General features: G+C 38.9%; 3 protein-coding genes across 8 annotated transcripts in view; 2 read left to right on the forward strand and 1 right to left on the reverse strand.

Annotated features, from left to right (window-relative positions):
- The window catches only part of LOC141800559 (bifunctional apoptosis regulator-like), a 176,466-nt gene extending 176,159 nt beyond the window's left edge, over window positions 1-307 (reverse strand). For 2 of the 3 annotated variants that reach the window (XM_074683176.1, XM_074683168.1), the window contains exon 1: window positions 90-307. The gene's annotated coding sequence lies outside the window, so the exon portion shown is untranslated. The remainder of the gene's footprint in view (window positions 1-89) is intronic. The other variant, XM_074683183.1, reaches the window with a different exon arrangement.
- A 1,396-nt stretch (window positions 308-1,703) lies between these two features.
- On the forward strand, window positions 1,704-25,332 carry LOC141800092 (uncharacterized). The gene is made up of 17 exons (XM_074682545.1): window positions 1,704-1,855; window positions 3,412-3,586; window positions 3,693-4,156; window positions 4,310-4,502; window positions 4,957-5,009; window positions 5,713-5,860; window positions 5,941-6,006; window positions 6,157-6,231; window positions 6,318-6,404; window positions 6,738-6,815; window positions 7,041-7,283; window positions 7,775-8,556; window positions 18,867-18,984; window positions 19,426-20,372; window positions 22,125-22,302; window positions 22,409-22,537; window positions 23,763-25,332. Exons 1-17 carry the CDS (start codon window positions 1,847-1,849, stop codon window positions 24,470-24,472), a joined length of 4,455 nt encoding a protein of 1,484 aa, XP_074538646.1. The 5' UTR covers window positions 1,704-1,846; the 3' UTR covers window positions 24,473-25,332.
- LOC141802684 (uncharacterized) lies at window positions 10,764-16,539 on the forward strand. Of its 4 annotated transcripts, none has more exons than XM_074686299.1 (8): window positions 10,764-10,948; window positions 11,812-11,915; window positions 12,080-12,158; window positions 12,676-12,804; window positions 12,968-13,175; window positions 13,404-13,560; window positions 14,176-14,433; window positions 15,436-16,539. In XM_074686299.1, the coding sequence occupies exons 3-8, from the start codon at window positions 12,082-12,084 to the stop codon at window positions 16,056-16,058; spliced, it is 1,452 nt and encodes a 483-aa protein (XP_074542400.1). In that variant the 5' UTR covers window positions 10,764-10,948; window positions 11,812-11,915; window positions 12,080-12,081; the 3' UTR covers window positions 16,059-16,539. The 4 variants fall into 4 exon arrangements, with proteins under 4 accessions (XP_074542400.1, XP_074542385.1, XP_074542410.1 ...); XM_074686284.1 differs by having other exon boundaries at window positions 12,080-12,163; window positions 15,436-16,527; XM_074686293.1 differs by lacking the exon at window positions 10,764-10,948 and adding an exon at window positions 10,957-11,089 and having other exon boundaries at window positions 12,080-12,163; window positions 15,436-16,533.
- Window positions 25,333-25,415: the final 83 nt, after the last annotated feature.

The following is a 25,415-nucleotide window of genomic DNA, read 5'->3' on the forward strand; positions in this document are numbered from 1 at the left end:
AATGTACTACCTTCAGCGAAATTACAAATAAATGTACAATATAGCAAGCAACTGACAGCAAGCTAACACTAATAGATGAGTGAACATACCGTTTGCTGAGTTAGTGAGACAGCTGCCAGTGAGCGTTCTTAATGATGGTTTGATTACCTTTAGAGCCGCTCTGAACCGGTGACACAAATGAAACAGACAGTCGGTTAACTTAAAACTATCGTTAGTTCACAAGAAAAATAAATATTTCTGTTGCCATGGCTCCACAGTGCTGATGCCGTGGAAAGCCCCACGCATCCACTAACCCACCCACACGCAGTCGTCTTGCTCTGCATTCAAGTACTGTTGGAATAGTCGGAAAAATAGCTTCGATTCAAGAAAAGTCTATAGGACTAGTTTCATTTGGCAACAGAATTGAGAATTCAAGCGGATCTAAATAAATGTTGGGTCGAAGGTGAAAAATACTTTTGGTTATATTTTTTATTTTTATTTAATTTTATTTTATTTTATTTTTGTCCATGTAGTTGTATTGAGACATGTCTGTTGAAATACTTTATTTAGCCTGTCTCTTTATATCAACACATTACCCCAGAACTTAGCACTGCCACTCAAAAGAAAGTGTTTTTCTTTCTTTCTTTTCTTTCTTTTTTTTTTTTTTTAAATAAAACTTTCCTGTCTAAGGATATTCATCAACTTGTGATGTCACAGTCATTCAGACCTTGTCTCACCAAATTGTGATTTTCTTATGAAGACATTCAGGGCAGCCTGGAGTCTCATCCATAAAATGTTAAAAATTCAACTTATTTGTTTAAAAAATATGGAAAAAGGCTGGGAACACATTATGCGTCCTGCCTAACACAAGATGAACAAATCACGTTCCATGTCCCATTTCATTTCGGTTTACCACCTTATAGATCACATCTATCTGATTTCTATCTTCGGGGTTCCGAACAGTACCTGAATGCATCATGCGAATACCTGCAGATACACTCACCTAGTCCATTTTCGTTCTCCGAAATGTTGTAAACCCGACTGATTTCAGCCAATGTGGCTTTTAAAAGCTGCTCAAGATCAAAGTTCAGGAGTCCGTCACTGAAGCACAGATTCTGGCCTGTGATCTCCGGTATTCAGGAGCACCATGATAATAAAACAGTAACTTATTAACTTACACGTTGTGCTAGTACAGGGGCATGCGCGCTGTGTTTAGAATTGACATATTCAAATCGTCCGGATAATAAGAACACCCGTAGAGTATCCTACTAGAATTAAGTTAGGCTACTTAAAATTTAAGCTGGGAAGAAATGGTGGGCACATGCTCTACTGTGCATCTAGCTATTCCCTTTAACAGTTGACCATGACTGTCTGATATGGCTATGTGAGTTTAATTATGCAACATGGGTCTGAACATAACCCATGCGGCACCCTTTCCAGGTGAGTAGATTAATGAAGCAGAAATATGAAAGTATTACTATATATATATATATATATATATATATATATATATATATATATATATATATATATATATATATATATATATATATATATATATATATATATAGCATTACAGTTATTCATTAATAAATCTGAGAGCATCTGGTTTAATAAACAGAATTTACTTTTGAGATAGTCTTTTTTTTCTGCCAGTCCAGTAGGTGGCGAAAATGTGGCTTAAGCTGGTCAACTGCCAGTAAATTCATCAGAAGAAGAAGAAATGGTGGCGCATCCAGCTAGCCAGCAGCGCTGATGGGTTGGTTCATGACAGCTCCTCTCATCCTCAAACCTGCAACTGAGATTATTATACCTCTTAGTCTGAGTTTCTTATGACGACGTTTCAACCTGGACACCCCATCGCATTATGTTTGAGGTAAAACGGGACAACCCGGTGTGTTTTGGGCTATAACTTTACAGTTTAGTGACGTTTGTTTTTGATTTAGCTTCATTGTTGTAGTTTTCTAGCAATGCAGCTACAGTTCGTTAACCTTACATCAGACAAGTACCTTGTTTGATGCTGGTAAACCAGAGTATAACGTGTCAACATATTACATATCTGACATCAGCAGTTCATACTATTATTATTAAAAGGGGTTGTTTTGTTAGCTAGTGAGCTAGCTGTGTCTGTTTGACTTTTAAAGCTTCTGTGAGGAGTTTTTAGTTGATGAAACAGAGTAAAATCAATATCAATGAGCCACAAAAGCCAAATTAAAAGATCATTAGTGAGGATATTAAATGTGTCTATATAGGCATCAGACAGTCAGGTGAGAGCCTTTTTACACAAAGAGAATTAAATGTCCCAGTGAGTGTTACATTTGAAGCTTAAAAGACAAAAGGAGTGTATTTTTAGTCAGAAAATGCTGAAAGATATCAACTATCATCTTCACTGAGGGTGTCCAAATCAACTATAACCAGAAGTTTCTTACATTGGCTGTAATAACAAGGCATCCTTTAAACCATCAGACTTATACAGGATTTATTTGTATGGGAGCTTCTTATGTGCATATTTATGTTATTAAAGGCAGAGTTGACCAGGCCTACAAAGTGCAAGTTAGCATTCAGAAGTTTATTGATGCTGATACATTGTGGTAGATGTATTACAGAGTGTTATGTCAGGTATTTTAATGCAAAGAGAAAATGTAAGCAGAGGGATAAGTACTCACAATAGTAAATCACAACATCTTAAACATTAAATAATACTTGAAATGTGGACTTAGAGTACAAAAACAAAACTTTTACAGGCTCTTTAACTGATGCACATACACTGGGCCAAACAAGAATATACATGTATCACTTCAACAGAGATGATATACACCTGTTTTATAACTGATACTTGGACTAAAAGTAACTTGAAAAAATGGCATGACTTGGTATTCAAGGGGAAAACATAAAATGTGTTGGACTTTGCATTAAAGAAGACATTCAGTGTAATACAATGGGACTAAGATCTGAGACACATCTTATCAAAGACACGTGTATAGTTCACTTTCTGCTGCAATCCACTGCAATCTGTGTAATACCCAGTCTGTTTTTTATCTAGTCAAAATGACTTTTGGATCGTTAAATATTGACAACAATAACAAGAAAATTAATTAACACTGTACTAAACATTAATAGTAGTACTCCTGGTAATTTTGAATGATTATAATCACATCAACAGCAACAGCTATTCAGATCCAAACCACTATTATTAACTTCATCACCATAATCATCATCAATATCACCACAATACAGTATAATCACTTTCACTATTTTTTTCATCATTTCTATTACAACTCTTTACTTTTACACAGTTAAAAAGTATGCTTCTTAATTTTTTCTCTGCTGGATGAAATTTCTGATTCAACAAATCACAGGATCCATGGCCCTCTGATGCTCATATCTCACATCTTAAAGGTTTACTGTGCATGTCTTTGTTTCTTTGCACAGGATCCTGACCTCCAAGATCCGTTATCACTGAGTCTAAATGAAAACTACGATGATCAGAATCTTCAACACCATGATTCAAGAAAAGCACAAACAAGCCCTGAGTACAACTGTGAGACTCCAGAGATTCAAGTAATCATCAAAGAGGAGGAGGATGGCTGGACTGTGAGTGAAAATTGTGAGTGCAAAATCTTCTCAGAAATATCAGCCTCAATCTATTAGTTGACATACAGACAGTAAAACCGTTATGATTTTTAGTAATGTTTGTTTTTCTTGTTGTACAGATGAGGAGAATTTCAACTCGGACAAAGAAAAGGAAGATACTTCTACGCACACAAATTGTCCCCATCTCACTGCCTGTGGAAAAAAAGGCTCCTTTTCACATGGAGGGAAGAGACAGCAGAGAGGATATTTGGTGGAGAACTGTTCAGAGGAGCTGGGTGATACTGCTGTCTGTGCACAGAGCCCATCTGCAAGAGAGGAGTGGGAGAGAGACAGGCCTGGGGACTGTGGTGAAAAACCCAAGGTTTCCTCAATGCGTGGAAAAGACCCTGGAAATGTACACCAGTGCAATAAGAGAGTGTCAGAGATGACCTCCAGTGACACAGGGGACAGTAGGTTCCATCAGGGCACACATGAGGGTGGTGAATGTTACATGAAAGACCAGAGCATGGACGTGGCACAGAGCACATCTCGCTTAACAGAGGCAGAACTACATAAGACCAAACACTCAGCACCTTACCAACCAGTATGAGCAATTCTTATTTTTGTTATTTTATTCTGCAAAAATCAGTACAAATTTACATTCCAGATATTGAATATTCAAGATGTATACAAGTTTAAACATGTTTATACAAATATGTTTCTGACTGATTGTAGATAAAGTTTTGTGCTTTTTTAGGATTATCCTGAAAATAAGTCCCTGATGTCACATGGACTCAAGAAGACAAACATAGAGGATCAAACTCTCCATTTGACTGTTAGACTTCAGGCAGGAGAAGAGGAGGAGGAAGAGGAGGAGGAAGAAGAGGAACAGGATAGAGAGATTGGCGGTTTAATCAACTCTGATGGAGAGGTGGTTGAATGGGATTCCAGTAAGTGATTCATAGCTTTTACTGCACTGCCAACATAAAAGTTGTGCTAATTTTTACTCAGGAGTGTTCAATCTTGTTTATTTTAAGCATATAAGCTTTCAAGTTGATTTTTCAGAGATATTTTAGGGTAACATTCATATAAACATTCAGGACTTTGTAACAATTGAATTGAAGGACTACTAAAAAAAAGTATCCAAAATGTTTAAAACAGTTGTATGAAGCATAAAGTCTTGTGTTTTTTGTTATCATTTTATGTTTGAAGTCAGAAGTTTAAAAGGCAGTTGAAACCTTTTTATTGAAACATACATTTAATTAGTAGCTTCATCCACTTTATTTTTTATTCAGAGGGCGGCCTATCATTGTTTAATCTAAGAATATAGTTTTAAAACATTGTTAAATATCAGTTTTATGTCAGGCATTTCTGATCCTGAGCCAACTATGTTGACTTTTCCAGGAGACAGTCCTGACCGAGGCTCGGATTGCACAGAAAGTCCTCAGCCGAGCAAGGTGACTTGTCTAAAGACATCATTTATAAACTTGGCTTTGAAAAGAGCTGTCCCCTTTCGGTCTTGATTAATCTGTAGCACTGGATAAAGCATGCTAATACTTTTGATATTGAAAAGTATCAACACAAAACGTGTTGAACTCCTCACAAAAGCATCTTGTGAAGCCACTTTGCATCATGAAACATTAACCTTGTAAGTTATTCGCTGACAAACAGGGACTTCTTCAAGTGCACATGGCTGCAGAAATGCAGCAGGACAAGATTAAGGCCAGGCTGCTCTAGCATCAAATTTAAAGACATGTAAACACTGAAAATGAAGCTTTACTAGCAGGAGGGCCCAGCAGTCATGATCACTGTAGCACTGTGCACTGTGGAAAATATGAACTATTGAACATTGATTGAACAGCTGTGGAAAACGCACAAAAATCCAATACAGAATTGAGCCTCAAAATAACAGTGAAACAAAAGTTTAGTGATCAGAGGATGGAGTCTTTAGTCAAACTGTATAGAGGATAAACAGGGAGGGGATCTAATTGGAAGCAAGTTCCAAAGACCATGTTAAACTGTGCTGCAGCCGATAAGAAAAATCAACACCTGTGGATCAAATATGATGTAGATTCTCTGTTAGTTAATCCCCAGAGAGTTTTGGGCTGTGTTTCTGATGTGTTTGTTTAAGTATTCACACAGGGAGTCTTCCTGTCTCAGTCTCAGATGCAAAGCCAGGACCAGAGAGACAGCAGTAGTCCATCACTCATCATGGACATTGTGACTGTGGGGGAGGATGAAGAGGGGGAAGAAGGGGAGGCCAAAGACAGAGTAGTTAAGAGGACACCTGTCCTGCCATTTTATCCTGGTAAATACAAGTCAAAAGAGAACAATTAAAACAGTCTACAAATCTTTGTCCTGACTTAATACCTGTGTAATCATCAACAGGAAAGAGATCCAGGCGAGAAGAGACTGCTCCAGAAATACTAGAGAAAGAAGTTCCTCCAGCTCCTGGTGAGAATCTTTTATAGTGTACATTCAATATGTTACTTTCACTTACACATGTCATGGCTTCATTTTTTTATTTCAGCGTGGTGGCCAGAAGAATAACCTGTGTTTCTTTCAAATTACTAAAGTTTTCTGCAATATTTTCCCCACACAAAGCAAAAAGGCGAGGCAGACGGAGGAGTTCAGAAGTTCCCTTATTGTCTGTGGAAGAATTAGCGGGGGAGCCTGGAAGTAAGAGATCAAATGAGTGCTTATATCCTGTCCTTATGAATACATATTGCTGCTTTGTTTTAACAAGTCCTCTTTTTATGTCATAGTATCAAGGCGTACTCGGGGGAAAAAAAATGCGCCCATCATAGAGGAGCCAGAGGAACCCGACTTAAAGCATGACCGCAGAGTTTCTGGTAAGACAGTGGTTGGCTGATGATTTATGTTCAAAGCAAGAGCTAGTTACAGAGATCCCTCTGCATTTTGGTTGTGGTTAAAAAACATTCAAGTATCCATCCTTTCTTTTTCTCTCTTTGGATAAAAGTCAAAACAAAACAGTAATTTCAGTCTTAGGTCACCCCACCCCACCCCATTGAAAGAAATTGGTAAAACTTACATTTTCTACCAAGCAACATTTGTTGAAACATGTCTAAAATAGTATAAATTTGGTCTGCTTCTTGCAGGTCAACATATTATACGATAGATTTGATGTATTAGACCTTAGCAATAAACTATATCTTTGTTTGCAGCAAAGCGACCATACAGAAGAAGGAAAGATCCAAAGTCATCTGTTAAAGAAGAGGGAGAAAAAACTGAAGGCTCTGCAGGTAAGAACAAACAAGACGTTTCTCTAGAGTGTCCAGTTCAGCCTGCCTCACTAGTTTTGACTTCTTTATTGTTTTTCCTTCCTGATTGTGACCACAGTTGGCATGTGTTGGCCTAAGAAAGAAAAGTCTCCATCTTTTGGCACGTGGAATGAGTGTGCATCAGGGTAGAATGTGAGAGGATCTATACGAAAAAATGTATAATTTCTCCTTGTTTTGCCTTTATAGGGAAGAAGCGCCCTGGCAGAAAGATGGTCCAGTATCCAGTAGAAATACCCCCTGAGCTCCTAAAGAAGCCCAAAGAGAAGATAGAGTACCGCTGCTCAGTTTGCAGCAAAGAATTCCCCCACGCCTACAAACTCGAGAGGCATGAGCTAATTCACACAGGAGAGAAACCATACTGCTGCTCCATCTGTGGACGAGGATTTAACCAGAAGGGAAATCTGAAAACCCACTATAAAGTTCACTTAGGTATGACTCACTTCTTCTGTTAAGTTCTCCAATAGGGTATTTTAACCTTTAAAACATGTACTTGTAATGTCTTTCATCTTTCATAATTCAAACACAGTATCCAGTGGTTGCTGTAATGTTTCATAAATACAATATCAGACAGGAGCTCCAAATCACAGCGTAATTGAAAGTCAAGTTTCTGCGCTGGTCTTTCTTTCAATATTTGCCATCGCCATTCCTACAAGCTGCTGGTAGTGATCAATGTTTATAGTTATGCTAAATACTCTTAAAGAGCAATCCTTTTAATAACTTTGAAACAATATATTTACAAAAATATCCTCTACTTTAGCTCTCCATAGTTGTGGTATCCATCTTTAACACCTGATATTTGCTCGGTGTAATAGTTTAATGTTAAAGCTTGAGTAATACTAAACCAAAATCTTTCACATGCAATCAGTATGATTTTTTGATACTGAAACATGACTTCTCTGGGTTTTTTTTTGTCTCTGTAGGTCATAAAGGACCATTGGATTTCGAAGATGAGGTGAACCCCACGGCTTCAGAACTCTCGGAGTATTTGAAGTCCTTGCCTGGAGAGTCCAGGATTAGATTGTCCCTCCGTTGCCTTGAATGTGGAAAAGAGTGTGAGAGTCAATCAGCTTTACAAGCTCACCACATCACCACACACTCAAGCACAGCTGATGAATCAGAAGCAGCCGAGCAAACTGCTGCACACCTTCTCTTCTGTCGCCGCTGTGGCATCCAATTTAGTGACAAAGAAAAGCTGGAGGAACACATGAAAACCCATATCAAAGAGAAGCGCTACTCATGTCCAGACTGTGGTAAAAGATTCATCAATGAGAGCTACATACAAGTCCACCGGCGCATCCATACTGGGGAGAAACCATTTCTCTGCGCCCAGTGTGGGAGAGGTTTTCATACAGCTTCTTCTCTCAAGCTGCATGAGATGCAGCACTCTGGGGAGAGGCCGTTTGCTTGTGCCATCTGTGGGAAATCATTTCGTATAAACTCGTACCTAACCGCACATTACCAGACCCACATTAAAGACAGGCCTTTCATCTGTAGCGTTTGTGGAAAGGGTTACTCCAGGGCAGAGGAACTGAAGGTGCACCACAGGCTGCACACTGGAGAGAGACCCTACGAGTGTGTGGAATGTGGGAAGAGCTTCATTTACCGCCAGGGTCTGCGGCAGCATCAGCGCACACATGCTGGAAGACGCATCGGGCCAACCAGACAGCTGGGGAGACCGAAGCAGGAGGCCAAGCTGGACATCTAACAGCAGTTCTAATGAGATTGAATAGCTGACTGTGTCTAAAATGCACTTTTTTCCTTTCTTTTCATCTTTCCATTCCTCTCACCTATGGCATAAATTGTTACTGTGTCAAAAATTTGTGCTACAGAGTCAGTGTTGGTCACCAACAGTGATTTGGCTTACTGTGTTGTCTTTCTAGTATTCTAGTTTTGTACTTGTGTTTTTTATGTTTACTCTTCTCTTGTAGCCAATCTGTACAATTTCAGTGCCTTTGTATCCTGCATGCCAAATACTAATATTTAATGTCAAAAAATATGCACAATGTTATTTTTTTCAACTTCATCCTGAATACAGATTTTTTTAATCAGAAGAATCTGCGTTTTTCTCCCAACGTATCAGATAAATATCTTTGTATCCTCTCCTTGAGTTGGGTGGTAGACTGCCAGTAGTTGACAGAAACGAAGATGTAGCAGAAATCAAAGTGAGAAATTGAAAATCAAGACAGCAAATGAGGGAAGGAAAAAATGCAGTTGCCTGCTACCGTAAGGTTTCTAGAAAATGGCAGTGAAGAGCTGCTTGATACAACACAGCGGATGGAACTAGCTCAAACTCTGCCCAATGTGTCTGAGTTGTGGATTAGACTAGACCCAGTTGGGTAGAACTGTGTAAACATTTTAGAACTTTAAAAAATGACCATCCCACGGGTGGAAGTAATGTTAAGACTATGGGTGCCAACAACTTTAAGGGTGCTGTGAGGACTATCTGGAATCACTAGTGTTTCTCCATGATAAAGACTTTCCATGAGCACTATCACACACTGTCATAAGAATGTCCCTCTTGCCATTATTTGTGTTTGTTTTGGAAGCAAAAGAACACAGAGCTGACCTTGAACAATGAGGTATGAGGTATTGATAGACTCTTACATTTGAACAGACTATCCCAGTGTAACTCCTACATGTGGGTTGTGATGCACATTATCAAAAATAGCTTAACCCATGTTTTGGCCCATGCTCCATCACTCTTCTTTTTAGCCTTCTTCTGCTCCTGTCCTTTTTCTTTTTAACAGTCCAGCCCCATTTTTCACCATCACCTCAAAAGAAATCATTTCAGCCAAAAAAAACACAGATCTCTCCTCCCACTGCTTAACTTGGCCAGCCAGTGTGGGGTTTCATAGACTGTGCTGTAAATAGATTGATTGGGTTTTTCACTGATATTGAGAAATATTATTTAGAAATAATATCCAATTTTGGTGCTGATAATCTTATTATAAATTGTGCATTATGACTGGTGAATACATCCAGGGTGTCCGCGGGGTCTTAAAAAGTATTAAAAGTTGATAAATCAATTTTGGGAAAATTAAGGGCCTTAAAAAGTTTTAAAAAGTCTTAATTGTGGTTTTATGAGGTATTTAGTTTCATAGGTATTCAAGCTTTGACCCAAAAAATATCCATGAATATTTATTATCCTCCTTGCAACTGTCCCCTGATTGGGACATTAAACATTCAGCCAATAAAGTTCTAAAATAGGATAGAATAGAAAAGAATAGAGTTACTTTATTGATCCCAAACTGGAAAACTGTTGTGTTAACAGCAGAAATTGATGGAGTCAGTAGAAAAATACAAAAAGAAAAAAGAATAGAATTAAAAAAATGCATAAAGACTCTAGTTACAATAAAATACAACAATAAGGATTGTGAGCGGTATAAACACCAGCTATAAATGATGTCATTTCTAGTTTCATAAAGAGAAATTAAATACAACATTAAAGCAAATCACACAATCTCAGGCACATGTCCTAAATTTTAAAAATGATTAAATAATTTCTCGTTTATGCAGCAAGTTGGCCTTGAATAACTGCTGTTTCTTGTTGTTGGAGTTTCCATAAACCTGCCTTTAGTTTCATTTGTTCCTTTAAGCTTTATTCCTCCTTAGCTTACATAATTTCTTACATCAAGTCTTAAAAAGGTTTTGAAATCAACCTCAGGATTTTAGCATATACCTTGTACATCATTATCACTTATAAAGTCTTCACAGAAACTTTAAACTCAACAGACAAAGAGAAAAAGGAAGCAGTAAGCTCAACATCATAAAGTTCGAAGATAAACCAACCTGAAAAATGTAACTGTTATTAGATTAGGGATCAGTTTGTAATGCAAACAGGACTGGGCCTGTCACTTTTCCCATTATAGATTAAAATGCTCTAGACCCCGACACGATGGGAGGCAGTAATGCACCTAAAGGCTCAGTGCCATCTGCCGTAACAAAGACTGAAGAAGACGAGCATCAGCTCGATGGCGGAGATCCCGGCGGGAAAAGTTGCTATTCCAGCGTTAGCTGTATGTGCATTTGCAGTTTCTGGTTCATACACTGATTAACAGCACGAACGAAGACACACCTTAACATCCAGACTACAGGTAAAAAGAGTGAGTGGTGTAAGATCGTGTAAAACGAGAGTCATTACAGGCAGAGAGTCTCACAGATGGAGGGAGCAGCAAGATAATATCGGTCTCAGTTTGGACCAGAGGCAAACTGCTGAATTCACTCACCTGCAGAAAGTAAGTCTGCTTTAGTGGTAGCTTAGGTTGTGTAGGTAGATAACCTAAGTTACCTTTAAAGTCCAACATAGAGCCAGCTCTGTGTCGGACGCTGATTTTAGTTAAGCTAAATGCTAAACGTCTTCCCAAAGCTATACCGTTATACAGTATTACTACATAGTTGCATGGTGTTTTCCGTTGTTTTAATTTTGGTGTAGTGACTGGTTAGCTTTATTTTTAGTATTGTTATATCTAGTTTAACTCAACTGAAAGTGGCCAAGTACTCACATCCACAGGGGCGTGTCATAGCATGTTAGTCAAACAGGGTTAAGTGTGTATGGACTTCCCAAAATACTGGCACAGTCCCAGTGACGCCCCGCTGGTTTAGAGGTTAATCAAGCTAGGGGCTGACAGGTGAAGCTGAGGTGGATCTGTAGGGTCGCTAAAGCCCCACCCCCTCCCCCAGGTTGGTGGTATTACAATGTAGTTTGACAACTGTTTGGAGAAAATGCGTTTTTGTGGTTACGAAACCTCACAAACAAATTTTGTAGCTTTTCTTTTAATGAATGTTAAATATGTTTATATGTGTATTCATTTGTGTATTATTGTATGCGCAATATGTTTAATAACCTCATACGTTACAATGACCACTAAGCTGCTCTTTCTTTGTATAACTTCAACAGTCCTAAACACTGACCTTTCTGAGAAAAGCTCTGACATCTGAGCATTTATGTGTCTTGCAGCAATGAAAGAAATGAAGTAACACCCAACAGCACAAGAGTAGATCCATTTGCAGAATGTCAGACCCAGCTGCATCGAGTGTTTTAGCTGGATCTACCCCTGACCAGTGAGTTCAACTTTTTCTTCATTGTAATTTGCTGTCACATGCAATCAGGACTTGTCAACAGTTTGTCAAACAGTTCATTGTTGTTTCATCAGGAAAAATCAGGAAAGCAGCCTTAATTGAGGAGTTGGTTATTTTTAATCTGAACTTGGTTGCTTCGTTTTCAGAGATGATGACTCCTCTGTTACTCTTGTTCATGAACGAGACGTGCAAGACACTAAAGACACATCCCCAAAACAACCTGATGTGAGGTGAATTTTACGATCTAGTGAAAAATATGTTAGCATATGACGTATATTCTTGATGCTCAACATTAATTATGCGCAGCTATGCAATGTTATTGTAACACTGTGTTAAGCCGGAAGTACCTGGATCTAGGGCTGCACGATTATCGCAATCGCAATCGCAATCGCAATCGCAATGTCAGCACATGCAATTACGTAATCGCAAAAGAGGATATCGCAATCGCAATCGCAATGTCAGCACATGCAATTCAGATTTTTCTCCATGATAACCAAGCAAGTCTGTAGACTCATCATGACACAACCTTTTTTATTAAATCGCAAGCACAATCGCAATCGCAATATTTTCCACCTAATCGCAAATCGCACCTTTTCCCCAAATCGTGCAGCTCTACCTGGATCTGAATTCTGCTAGGTGCAGACTTCCCTGTTTGTAAATTTCATCCTCATACTCATGCACATGTGCCTCTTGTTATAACAGTTTCAGACAGTGTCACTAACCCTTTCTAACCCATCTGTAGATCTGTGAAAGTAGATGACACCTGGTGCCGCGGTGAAGATACAGAATCCATGTCATCTTTGGAGGAGACCCAGGAAGTTGGTTGGGAGGACGAGAGTGATAGCGATTATGAGCCCCCTTTTTATGTTCGGTATGTATACAATATTAGCACTGATTTATCAAGTCGTACTTTCTCTGTTAAGTCTTCACTTGAGCCAGAGGAGGGGTTAAGAGGCATATTCAAAAGTTATTAGGAATGTTACAACATAATTAGTGCCCTGTAATAATGAGGCTTTCTGTTTGTGACTTAACAGAGTTGGAGGTGCTCTTTGTACCAAAACTCACCAAACTAAAACTCACTCTACTAAAACTGGCTGTACTAAAGATAAACTTCCCGCCATAAAAATGGAGGACACAGCGGATTCCACAGGTGGGCTGGAAACTCACACAGTTCCATCTGAGATCCCCGAGATGCTTCAGAACATTAACTCAGCTGATGGTCATGCCTCTGGACCATGTCAGGTAAAGGTCAAACCCAGAAACACAGCCGCCATCAGTGAGTAGGAGGGTATTCTTATCATGTTGTCTTTGATTTAACCAGTTGAACGTGATAATGACAAAGACAGATACAGCTATGATATTTAATCTTAAGATGTTTTGGTTTGGGAAAGTACCATTTTGGTGATTTACTGTTAATGAAGACCTTAAAGCTTGGTGTAAATCAGTGACTAGAATTTTTTGTTATCACAGGAAAAGCTCATAGAGGGCAATCCAGCAGAGCGGGCCTCTAAGCGGTTGCTAACTCCATCAGAACAAATGCCTCTAAGAAAGATGGTCTCAGAAGTAAACCAGCACAAAAATCACAGAACTGAAACCCAGGACCAGGATGAAGACACATCGACATCAGGTGAGATTAATGAAAAAAGTATGCGTTTCGTGACTAAAAATGAAAATGTTTCTGATTTTTGACATGTGTTTCAGACTTTTGTCTGATTCCATTTGAATTCCATGATGCAGAAAATCCTCATTGTGTCTTATAAGTTGAGTCTTTATTTAATTTTTAACATGTCGCCATTTTTTAGGATTTTATATCATCCTAACAACAACGATGGAGATAAAGTGACAATGTGCAAACAGCAACATTATCATAAAGAGTCACTCATGGATTAAACTCTAAGGACATGATTGTTTTTTTTTTCATACAAATCAGCTTTGCATGTTTGTTTCATTAGAAAGAGGGTTGAATAAATAGGTAACAATGGATCAGCACGTACCAGTGTTTCAACAATGACTGCATGCATGTAAGTGGTGCTAAGAAAACAAATAACCTGAATGTGCTTTTCTCAGCTTCAAAGACATTTTTCATCTTTTTTTCCCAAGCATCAATGTTAGTGCCAACCATAATCTCTGCTCTCAGTCTTACTCTACGCTGTCTTCAACTACTGGAACTCTAGTTGATCAGCACCACAAGAGAACCAAGGGTGGTGAGTTAACAGCATGTTTTTACCTCTGTTTTTTTTAGGAGACGCTTCAGATCCTGAGCACAGCGGCTCTCATCAGCAGCGTGATGAAAACTTGTCTGTGCCAAAACAGCACCAGGAGCCTGAAAGACCAAAGAAGAAGCCCAACTGTCCAACCTGTGGACGGGTTTTCTCTTCCAGTGGGGCTCTACGGCGACACCTTGTGATCCACTCGGGGAAAAGACCCTACAAGTGCTTCATATGTGGGAGAGGATTCACCCAGGGAGGAAACCTCAAAACACACATGAAAACTCACAAAGGTCAGAGTCAATAAAAGTTCTTAGACACGTTTTGGTGAGATCTAACCATTTATGGCATTTAATGCCATAGGGGGAGACCAGTTTCAGTTTCCTCTTCTCCAACATCGCCTCTCTTTTCTTCTCTCCAATAATTTTGTGATGATCAATAGTAAATGTTTTCAGTTTCGATCTAACAGAACACTCTTTGCCATAGTTCCTTAGGCACAAACAAGCAGAAAACTCAGCTGAGCAGGAAGCAGATGATCTGATAATTTTAGGTTGGGATGGGCGAGTATCATTCTTGGGTTTTGGGCTGATACCAGCCTTATTTCAAGGTATCGGTACTCGTGAAGGCCGCCGAAACCAGCAGCCAATACTGAAGGCAAAAAAATATCTTGCATCGTTGAGCAAGTCCTCCTTTCCAGTAGTTGGCGCTACATTGCTGCAGTTTGACACCACAGCAAATGTGTATCAGGTCCTTTTCAGACAAAATGAATGAACTGTTGAAAGTTAACAGTTAAAACTGTTTTATTTTGCACCTCACTTCACTTAAAAAAAATACTTCAATTCTGACAGTTTTTAGTTTTATTTTGCACTTTTGTTTATTTGTTAGAAACAAATCTTAGCTCTCAAGAGAGTTGTTTGTGTTTATTTGGGACTTAAAGGCAGAGTGACTGTGCTGTCCTTGTTCAAAATGATCTGCTACTGCTGACTGAACTTTTTTTTATCAAAAGTACTAGTGGTATCAGTATTCCGTATTGGTGTGGGCTCATGAGGGAGTATTCGACCAGTATCAGTCTGAAAAAAGTGGTATCGAACATGCTTAAGTTTTGGACATGTTCTCATGTATTTTTAAAAGTAATGGCCAAAAATTGTGCAGAACCTCTTTGGAGGGTTTTCTTTGCACATGCAAGCACATTCACTCAATGTATGGACTTTATAAATCTCTTGCAGCACTAAGGTTGGAAGTGTCACATTATAAATTATAATGACTGTCTTGAATTTGTTGCTTGTTTTTCACAGGAGACTTATCAAAATGGACCTTGATACAAGAGCAGAGTCAGCCAAAAGAGTCTCCACTGACGGTCCATCTCTGTGGGGAGTGTGGAATGGAGTTCCCTCAGAAACAACAGCTTGATGATCACCGCCAGACTCATATAAAGCCATATGCGTGCCCTGACTGTGGAAAGACATTCAAAAACGAGAGTTATATTAATATACACAGGCGTGTTCACTCAGCAGATACACCATTCCTCTGTATGGAGTGTGGGAAGAGATGTGCCACAGCAGAGACACTAAGGATGCATGAAATTACACATACTAGAGAAAGAAATTACATCTGTTGTGAGTGTGGGAAGGCCTTTCTACAAGCCTCTCACCTCAGTGTGCACATTCGGACCCACACCGGAGAGCGGCCACATCTCTGCCCAGTTTGTGGTAAAAGTTACTCCAGATCGTTTCCTCTGAAAGTCCACCTGCGAGTTCACACTGGAGAGAAACCATTTAAGTGTGACAGATGTGACAAGTGCTTCTATTACTCTCAAGGTTATAAAGCTCATCTGAAGGTGCACGACAAAAAGCCAAAACCTCCAACAAAACCCCTGGGGAGGCCAAAACAACAGCTGATTGTGGAAAAAGATGGATAATGTTGACACAATGGACCAACATGCCTCATGTCCTGTCTGGATGAACGGTTGGTTGGTTAAGTTTGGTCATATTTTGACTGTTCACTCTCTGATTGTTCGTACTGTTGACCTTGGATCAAAACCAGAAATAACAAGTAATGACAACTTCCAGAGTTTGTTTGGTTTTGTTTGAGACTTTTGGCATTTATCTCACCTGCAGTGAGTTTTAATAAAGGTAAAAAACTTGCAAAAGCTTTTCCTTGACTCACTTTCAAAAGGTGCTGCACTAACTTTCTACTGCAACACAGAACAGAAAAAATAGTAATATACATGTTGCTGTATTTAGTAGGTAGCAGCTGGGAGTACAGTTGTTAAAAGATTAAAAGAAAGTGATTGTTCTGCACAAAGCTGATCTGATTTCTTTGAAGACAACATCCCTTTCCAACAGACTCACTGTCCACTACATCCTCTAAGACTGGCCCACATGACAACTTGAAATTGGTCTTGGTATTTGTCATATTTTTTTCCATTTCAGTCACATAAGGTTTTGCCTCCATGGACCATTGTGAAATTAAAGATTAGAAAAAAAAAACACCCCAAGAAAGTTCAGGTTTGCCCAAAGTTTACATATCCATGCATTAGTTGTGAAGTAATGGCATTTTTATAAATTAAAAAATACGACACTAGAAAATATGAAATCTGCCAGGGTATGTAAACTTACGAGCACAACTGTGCATTCACAGCGCTGTTGTTTTAATTTGAAAATCCAAGCGGAAGTACTGAAACACCTGTGATTCACCAGCAGCTACAGCTAAAACGGTCATCAGCACCAAACGCTGATTTAACTCAAGTCATTAGTTATCGTCCCATTAATTTGATACACTGTTTGAACACAATAAGCACGAAAATGATAGAGAAATAGAAAGCCTGCCAAGTCGTTTCAATAAACTCTTGTCGAAGGACTACTTTTTCCTGAGGGAAAAATCTTTGCTGAGGTTGGTCAAAATGTCTATTGTCTGTTGTTATATGTTAGCTAGCGAAGTTAGCCAGCAGAGAGGGGATTGTCAGAGGACTTAACGTTTTCTCTTTTCTTTTATTTACTTTTCACTCGGCTGTTGTTTGTCGTGCATGGCTAACGACTACAGCTTTGAGGAGAGGTTATTGATAGCGGGATGCTTATTCCAGAGGAGATGGTGAACGCCATGTCAGAGGCTAGCTGGCTAATAACAGCCCCTCTAAGGCAGGGGTGGCCGCTGACCAAAGCCCAAAGCGCTGGTCACCTCACGACCGACACATCTCATCCTGAGGATAGATACCGCTGTCTGAGCCACGGGGCGTGTTTGCTCCTGCTCTAGGGCTTTTGCATGACACTTGCTATACCAACAGGTTAGTCTAGAAGACTGGTGCCCCACTTGAACTACGGTACAGCGTGAGATATCATTCAATGAGTAAAATGAGACCAAGCTAATGCTACTGAGCTAACTGGCTTCTTGGATCAGATGTCCGATTGGGGGTAACCCCCAAGAATCGGAAATGTACCCAAGCTAAACTCAATGCATTTTTTCCTTTGATGTTTTAATACCTCCTCTGAGCTGAGGAGCACATAGATCTCCTGAAAACATCAGTGCACACTGATGAAGTCACTTTGGCAGACCCTGTTTTCTTGTGACCTTCACTTCACTTATGCACATCAAGAAAACAACCCATAATTTAATCACCAAACGTGGCATTAAAAAAAAAAGAAAACTTCAGTCGGAACTAAAAAGAAGCGCCTGGTGGCAATAAAGTGGAAAAACAGACTTAATGATGTTATTACTACAATATGTAAAATGAGGAAATATGACCATATGAATACGTTAAAAGTTAGAATTTAACGTCGAGTTTACAATATGTGACTTTATTTGTATTCCACCTTCTATTAAAAGAACCCTCCTGTTCTTATTAATACATTTGGTTCATGGCTTGGCCTAGGTAATATGCATATGTTATTTGCAACTATATTGTTTGATGTTATGAGAGTGGTAAGCAAACAAATACTGTAGGATTCATAATAGCTCAAATAATTTTATGTTTCTGTTTTTCCATCAGTTGACTCTCATATTTGACACATTCCCTGCTTGCATCATGTTTTTCATAAATTAGACATCCATTAAAAAGGCATGTCTCATTGCTTAACACACACACACACATATATATATATATATATATATATATATATATATATATATATATATATATATATATATATATATATATATATATAAATATATAAATATATATATAAATACACACACACACACACACACACACTTTAATTTTAGCTTAAAATATCAGAAACAATCATATTGTTATTATGTTATTATATGTCACCACCACCAATCACAACCTCCAGATATCACAAATGCATAAAATATTTCTTCAATTGTTGCAACCTCACAGAAGAAGCCCAAACAAGAAACCTTAAATAAGCTAATGAATAACAGAAAGTCAGAATGTATTTTGGTTAGGCTACATAACACTAAATATAATGCATGCTAAAATATATAGTCATACATCTAAGTATCACAACCCTCACGTGATAAGTCAAATATTGACACATTTATTCTGACTAAACACACTGAGTAAATATCACAGTGATCACACCACACAACCCTTAATTAATTGGGTTGAGTCAGCGTCTGCAGTGGTGTCATTAAGACCTTTTCTACTGAGGTCTTTTTAATGTAGTCCCCATATGGTTATGACTTTAGCGCTTTGCAAAGAAGTCCTGAGAGTTAAGACTGAAATTAACTTTGATTCTTTGCCTCGACCAGGCTGCGTTTTTGAGAGATGGGCTCTGAAAACCCAGAGGACTTCGGACCAGCTGTGATCCTTGCTGAGGATGATCAGCAAGAAATTGGAGGCCTGATCAACTCGGATGGAGAAGAAGTGGATTTCTCAGATCTCAGTGAGCAGACAAACTGTAACCACAAAGTACACACACAAATATAGAAAATTTCTGTTTTGATACTCACACAATTACTCTCATTTTGTAATTTCTAATGTTATGAAGCTTGATATTAAGAACTGTTGACGCAGACCATTTATGGCTATACTATAAAATGTAAACTGATTTTACCTGCAACAGCTTAATAGTACTCAACGAGATGTAAGTAACTACAGTTGGATCATTTTGAGTTGATGCTCTATATTCTGTGGCTGTCATATGACTTGTGCCCTTGAGAGGCCTCGCACAAGGATGTAATGCCATGTTAGAATTTTGTCCCGCCTCTGCCCTACAACATGTCTGACAGCTATCAGTGCCATTGTTGATTCTGATTCAGGTTTCTTCTACTTTCTTCATCCGTTTAGTTTTCCTAAATGGAATCTTGTCTTTCCTCTCTCACAGGAGATGGAGGTATCCCCGGCATACTACCAGCAGACAGTCCCTCAAAGACATTTGTTCAAAGTGAGAATGAAAAACCCCCTTCGCTCCACAGCTGCTCAGTGTGTGGAAAAGACTTCCCCTATGCCTCTAAATTACAGCGCCACCTTCGTACTCACTCAGGAGAGCGGCCTTTCCCCTGCTCAATGTGTGAGAAGAGATTCCCTGAGAAGGGACTGCTCATGATACATGAAAGGGTCCACACTGGGGAGAAGCCATTCCCATGCACTTTCTGTGAGAAACGGTTTGCCAGTCAAGGGGAGCTCAGGCTGCACCGCCGGACGCACACTGGGGAGAGGCCGTATCACTGCTCTATCTGTTTGAAGAGCTTTTCTCGACACTGGCATTTAAAAACTCACTTGGAGGCGATGCACTGTGAGGTCGTAGCAGGCTTTGTGAGGAAGAAGTTTCCGTGTTCGGACTGTGAAAAGAGCTGTAACTCAGCCGCCGAGCTGAGAGATCATCAGAGGACTCACACTGGAGAGAGGCCCTACCAGTGCTCTTTCTGTGACAAAAGGTTTGCCCTGTCAGGAACTCTTGTGAGACATGAGCGGCTCCACACCGGCATCACGCCCTATCATTGCTCTGACTGTGGGAAGACTTTTGCTCAGCAGTGGACCCTGACCACCCACATGCGAACTCACACGGGAGAAAAACCATACAGCTGCACACAGTGTGATAAGTCCTTCGTAGCTCCTGGAGAGCTTCGGAGGCACACCAGGATTCACACTGGAGAGAAGCCCTACACCTGTGCAGACTGTGGGAGGCATTTCTCACTGGCAGGAACTTTGAGAAACCACAAAAGATCGTGTACACTGAACAACTCTGTTACAGGTGTCATCACAGACCAAGTACAAGCTGCAGTTGGAGAATCATCACAGCAGGACCCCACCAACCAGAACAGCTCTGAGGTAGTGCATACACATTAAAGACCTCTGTCTTTTCTGTAGCTGGTTGAAATCAGCTGAACTTTTCTAAACAATATTTAGCTCTTCGTCGTTCGTCGTTCATACTATCCCTAACTGAAGACTGAACTGTTTGGTGTTAACAGGCAGTGAAGCCAGACATGAAGCAGTGTTTTGTCAAAAAGTCAAGTCATTTGATGTGTTCTTGATGATCTGGCAGTCATTTTAATACAACATACTAAAACATGAAGAATGTTGTTTTCTTGGAAGCTTTTGTTCACACATTGAATGTACTTCAATTTTTCTATTTGTACATACTAACATTAAAGGGACTGTGAGGACTTTCTAAGTGATCATGAAAAAGCCTCACCTCTAGATATATGCCTGATTGTAATCCATAATTTAAATTGAGATTATCAGGCCAAAGTAGGTGATTTCTGAATGCTATTTCTCAGCTATGCCAGCCGGCAAAGTTAAGCAGTGAGAAGACAGATCTGTGTTTTTCTCTGTTGAAAATGATTTATGTGATTAATTTTTAAGTAATGGTGGATACAGGAGCTGAACTGTCAAAAAGAAAAGGACAGAAGAGCAGAAAAAAGCTAAACGGGAGAGAGATAGAGTACGCTACTAGCCAAAGGCTAAAACAGGGGTAGAGCTGATTGTGATGGTTTGCACTACAGCCCATATGCAGCAGTTTTTCTGCAGTGGTCTGTTCAAAATCGAGAGCCCAACAAAATAAAGAGTAAGGTTACTTTAGCACTGTTTGATAGATGAGCAGTGGTTGGACATGATGAGCAAAACTTGTCTGTAACAAGTTACGGACATGTCTCGGAGCACCGGGCAGTGAGAAGCACCAAATGTAGCCAGCTACCAAACCACGCTACATTGTCTTGAACAAAGAAACGTTGCATTAAAAAGAAAATCCCATCTCCTTTCATTTGCTTGAAAACAAATGCTTGCCTTGGTAAGAGTCACATCTTCATAACAGCGTGTGCAAGTGCTCATGGGAAACAGAATCTGAATCCTGGGAAAACATTAGCTTTTCAGATAGTCCTCACAGCCCCATTAATCGGAAGCCATGCAAACTGTCTTTTCATTGGTTTAACATATAGAGTTGTCAGATAAGAAGAGGCAGTGTGTTACACACAGCTTTAAAAATTAAACAGAAAAGCATAATTTGAATAGTCTTTGTGCACCATAACGCCTGGTAACCCAACTTAAATTATTTTACCAAAGTCCTGAGAATTCATCAGGAAGAAAATACTTCATTTGATTTCATTCACAAATCAGAATCAACTTTTTAAACCAGCCAGGTGATAAGTGAGAAAGTAGAACTAAACAGGTATAAATACTGTTGCCTCTCTGTGGTCCCCATAGCAAACAAAGCATGGTCTGGTCAGTTTTGTTGAGTAGATTAATAGCAAAGATTAACAGTGAGAGATATACGTAGAACTTTGCTCAGGAAACAGTTCTTATTCTTTTACAGAGCAAGATATGCAAATCCACTTTGTCTACTGGAGGCACCAAAATCAACATAAACTGAAAGATCCTAGCAAGAGCTTTGACAATACAAGTCAGATGTTATCACATTTATAATAAAAGTGAAAGTTTTCTGCTCAGTTGGATGTATTTTCTTAAATACCAGGATGTGCTTGTTTTAATTATTTTTGTTTTTCTTACCCCAGAGTCAAAATTGAAACAAGTAATGAATTTTGACAATTCCTTGGTTACAGTTCTTCTTCTTTTGTTGTTATGAAGGTGTCTGAAAGGCAGAGTTTGCCCTGTGAGGCTGAACCTAACTCCTCAGAGGGCCTTACCTGTGATAAAGCAGTCCAGAGTGAAGATGAAGAAAAACAACGAGACCGTCTGGATGTCGCTTCCAGCCCACATATGAATGTTATAGTGAAAGAAGAGGAAGAAGAGGAACCTCTGTGTGGTATGTGTATATTACACTCAAAGTTTCCCAGTTACATCTTGTATTCAAAGGAGCAAAACCGCATTTGATGATTTATTGGTTGTTTAAAATGTCTTTTCATCAATAGCGGACGCTCCTGATCCAGTTTCTGTGAGTCAAACTTGCACCGTGCAGAATGAAAACGAAGAGCAGCAGCAGGAAAGCAACAGAGAGATCAGTATTACAGTGAAAGAAGAGGAAGAGGAGCCTATAAACAGTAAGGAAATTAACATACTGTGAGGTATTTTTAACGCAACAAAGATAAATTAAATGTCTGTTGTTTTACCTCCATGGTTAATTGAAATCATGGATTGAATTTGAAAATGTTCATTTTAAAAATGTAAAAGGAAACAAAATTCTTTAGACAAACAGAAATCTGGAACATAGCAAATTCAAGTGTGTATATATATATATATATATATATATATATATATATATATATATATATATATATATATATATATATATATATATATATATATATATATATATTAACCACCACCAGCAATCAAAATCTCAAACTTCCCTTCCATCACACAATGATTATCAAGTCCTTTCCTGAAACGTATATGTTGTAAAAATCCCTTTCTTATATTTCCTTTAAAATGGCAAATGTTAAGGCTCTGTTCAAGCTCTGCAGACAGATTGTTCCAAAAATTAACCCCACATGTCCTGTCTGTAGTTCTAACAGCATGTGTCTTGAGATTAAACGTTCCCTGCAGTTTACAACCCCCATCACCTCCCCTAAACAGTATTTGAATGTTAGAAGGGAGTTAATGGTATTTCACCTTGAACATGACTGTTGCAGTTTGATATTCAACAATATCCAACAAATTAAAGAGATTTGATAACTTCATTAAGAACTTCATTTGTATAGAGCAGGATATATTTAATGACAGAGAATTCTATTATAGCAGTTGATACTGATGCATTTCCTTTTATAAGGATTCTATTTATACATTTTTTAAAAAGCAGATTTTAATTAATCTGATAATAATTAAACTTTGAAGAAGCTGCTTTCTCAGTTTTTCACACATATCTTGTCATGTTTGCTACTTATCTGTTATTTTTTAAAGGTCATACTGCTGTGTGCATTTATGTCTCATTGTATTAATTGAGAACCCAAACCAAAAGGAAAAAGGGTTAAAAAAAATAACAATTATAAAGTGGTAAAGTTCCGAAAATTTTAATTGTTGTAATGTCATGCAGGTCTTGTCATATTAGCTATGGCAAAGTTATGTTTTTTACTACAATTTTTATGGAAATTTTTAAAGGGCCAGCAAGACTAAGAATGGAGTGGGGAATAGGGATGAGATGCAGCAAGGGGCTGAGCCGAACAAGTGGCGCCTGAATAAGGATAACAGTTTTTGCATTACAATTCTAACTTGTGTTTTTCTTGAACTGGAATTCAATATTTTGTTTTGTTGTCTTTGTTTTCACAGTGTCTCGGGAAGTGCAAACTCAAGTCACTCATTTTAAAAAAGACACTTCTCCAACTTCTCCAGCCTCTCCAGCGCACAACAAACTTAACAACAATATGAAAAAAAGCTCTTACTGCTGCGGGCTGTGTGGGAGAGACTGTCACAAGATGTCCGCGCTTCAGATTCACATGAGGATTCACTCGGGAGAGAAACCATACCAATGCACTGTTTGCGGTAAGCAGTTCACTCAGAAAGGTCAGCTGAAAGGCCACCAGAAAGTGCACACTGGGGAGAAACCGTTCTCCTGCCCCGACTGTGGGAAGAGTTTCGCCCACTCAGGAGCTATGAACAGACACCGGCTCACACACACGGGTGAGAGGCCATATCACTGCTCCGTGTGTGACAGGAGCTTCAACCAGTCAGGACGCTTGCGGGAACATGAGAAAATACACTACGGGGAGAAGTTTGACTGTCCTGAGTGTGAAAAGAGTTTTACGAGAGCTTCAAGCCTGAAGAACCACTACAGGCTGCACACAGGAGAGAGACCATACGGCTGCGACATCTGTGGGAGGGGCTTCAGTCGCTCTCAGAGCCTGAGGCTTCATAGACGAAAACATGACCTGAATCACACTGAGGAGGAGTCTGGGCTAAGTGGGAGGAATGATGACTTGTCACAGAGCGATGATAACTCTCCAATTAACATGTGTATAACAGACAGAAATGACTCATAACATATTTATATGAACTGTGAAGATATGTACCAGTAGTAGTATTTCAATACAAGATTTAAGATGGTAAAACCTTAGGAGAAAAAAGGGACTACCTCTGACAATAAACCAGTACAAAGTGAAAATATTTGATTCCCAGTAGGTTACAGAAAAGTAATTTAACAGATCATGGAGATGGGTTCAGCAAAGTCGTAAACAAAATGACCAAACAAATATTAACTACTGTCACAGCTTTTGTGAAATCCTGGAAACTGTCTAGGGGATAAATTTTAGATGTCATATTTAATCTCATTTATATCTACATTAGTTGCCTCACACTCACATTCGTATTTATGATAGAACAACAAATGACTCATTTCAGGCGTGTGATTACATATCCCCATTCAGTATTCCTCATTTAAACTAATTTATGTGTGTGTAAATTAATTATGTTTTCTAATCAGAGGTCATTATGGCAAAGGAGCAGCTCTTAAATGGGTGAAAGTGGGGGAAATCATTGAGACTAAAATGACATAATTTAGACATTGATGAGGCTATGGGATCACAATATTCAGCAGGGTTTTTTTTTTGCCTAAACCGTTATGCCTTAGTGGTGTGTGTCTGTCTCTGTTTTGTGTAGCAACCTTTTTATCACCAAATCTTATATCAAGCTGACCTGATTTGTTTGACTTCTGTAAGTCAGATAAATGTTGTTTTAAAGGGAAATGTTTTCCTGAGGCTGTGATGCAAAATGCATCAATACAGACATATGATGTAGGAGGTTAGTCTGACCTAGCACTGCCTCTGTCTTATTGTATGGGACATGTTATACCGAACAATAAAAGTGAGAGTACTTCAGAAATGTTTGCTGGGATATCAGTGATTATAAACAATGATAAAAACAAAAACGGGAGTTGTACAAAAAATATATTATGTGCTTATAAAATATGTTGATATACCTCAATGC

This window comes from Halichoeres trimaculatus, unplaced genomic scaffold (genome assembly GCF_033239565.1).
Source record: "Halichoeres trimaculatus isolate MK-OKI-2021-1 unplaced genomic scaffold, fHalTri1.1 fHalTri1_scaffold_2, whole genome shotgun sequence".
Classification (NCBI taxonomy): Eukaryota; Metazoa; Chordata; class Actinopteri; order Labriformes; family Labridae; genus Halichoeres; species Halichoeres trimaculatus.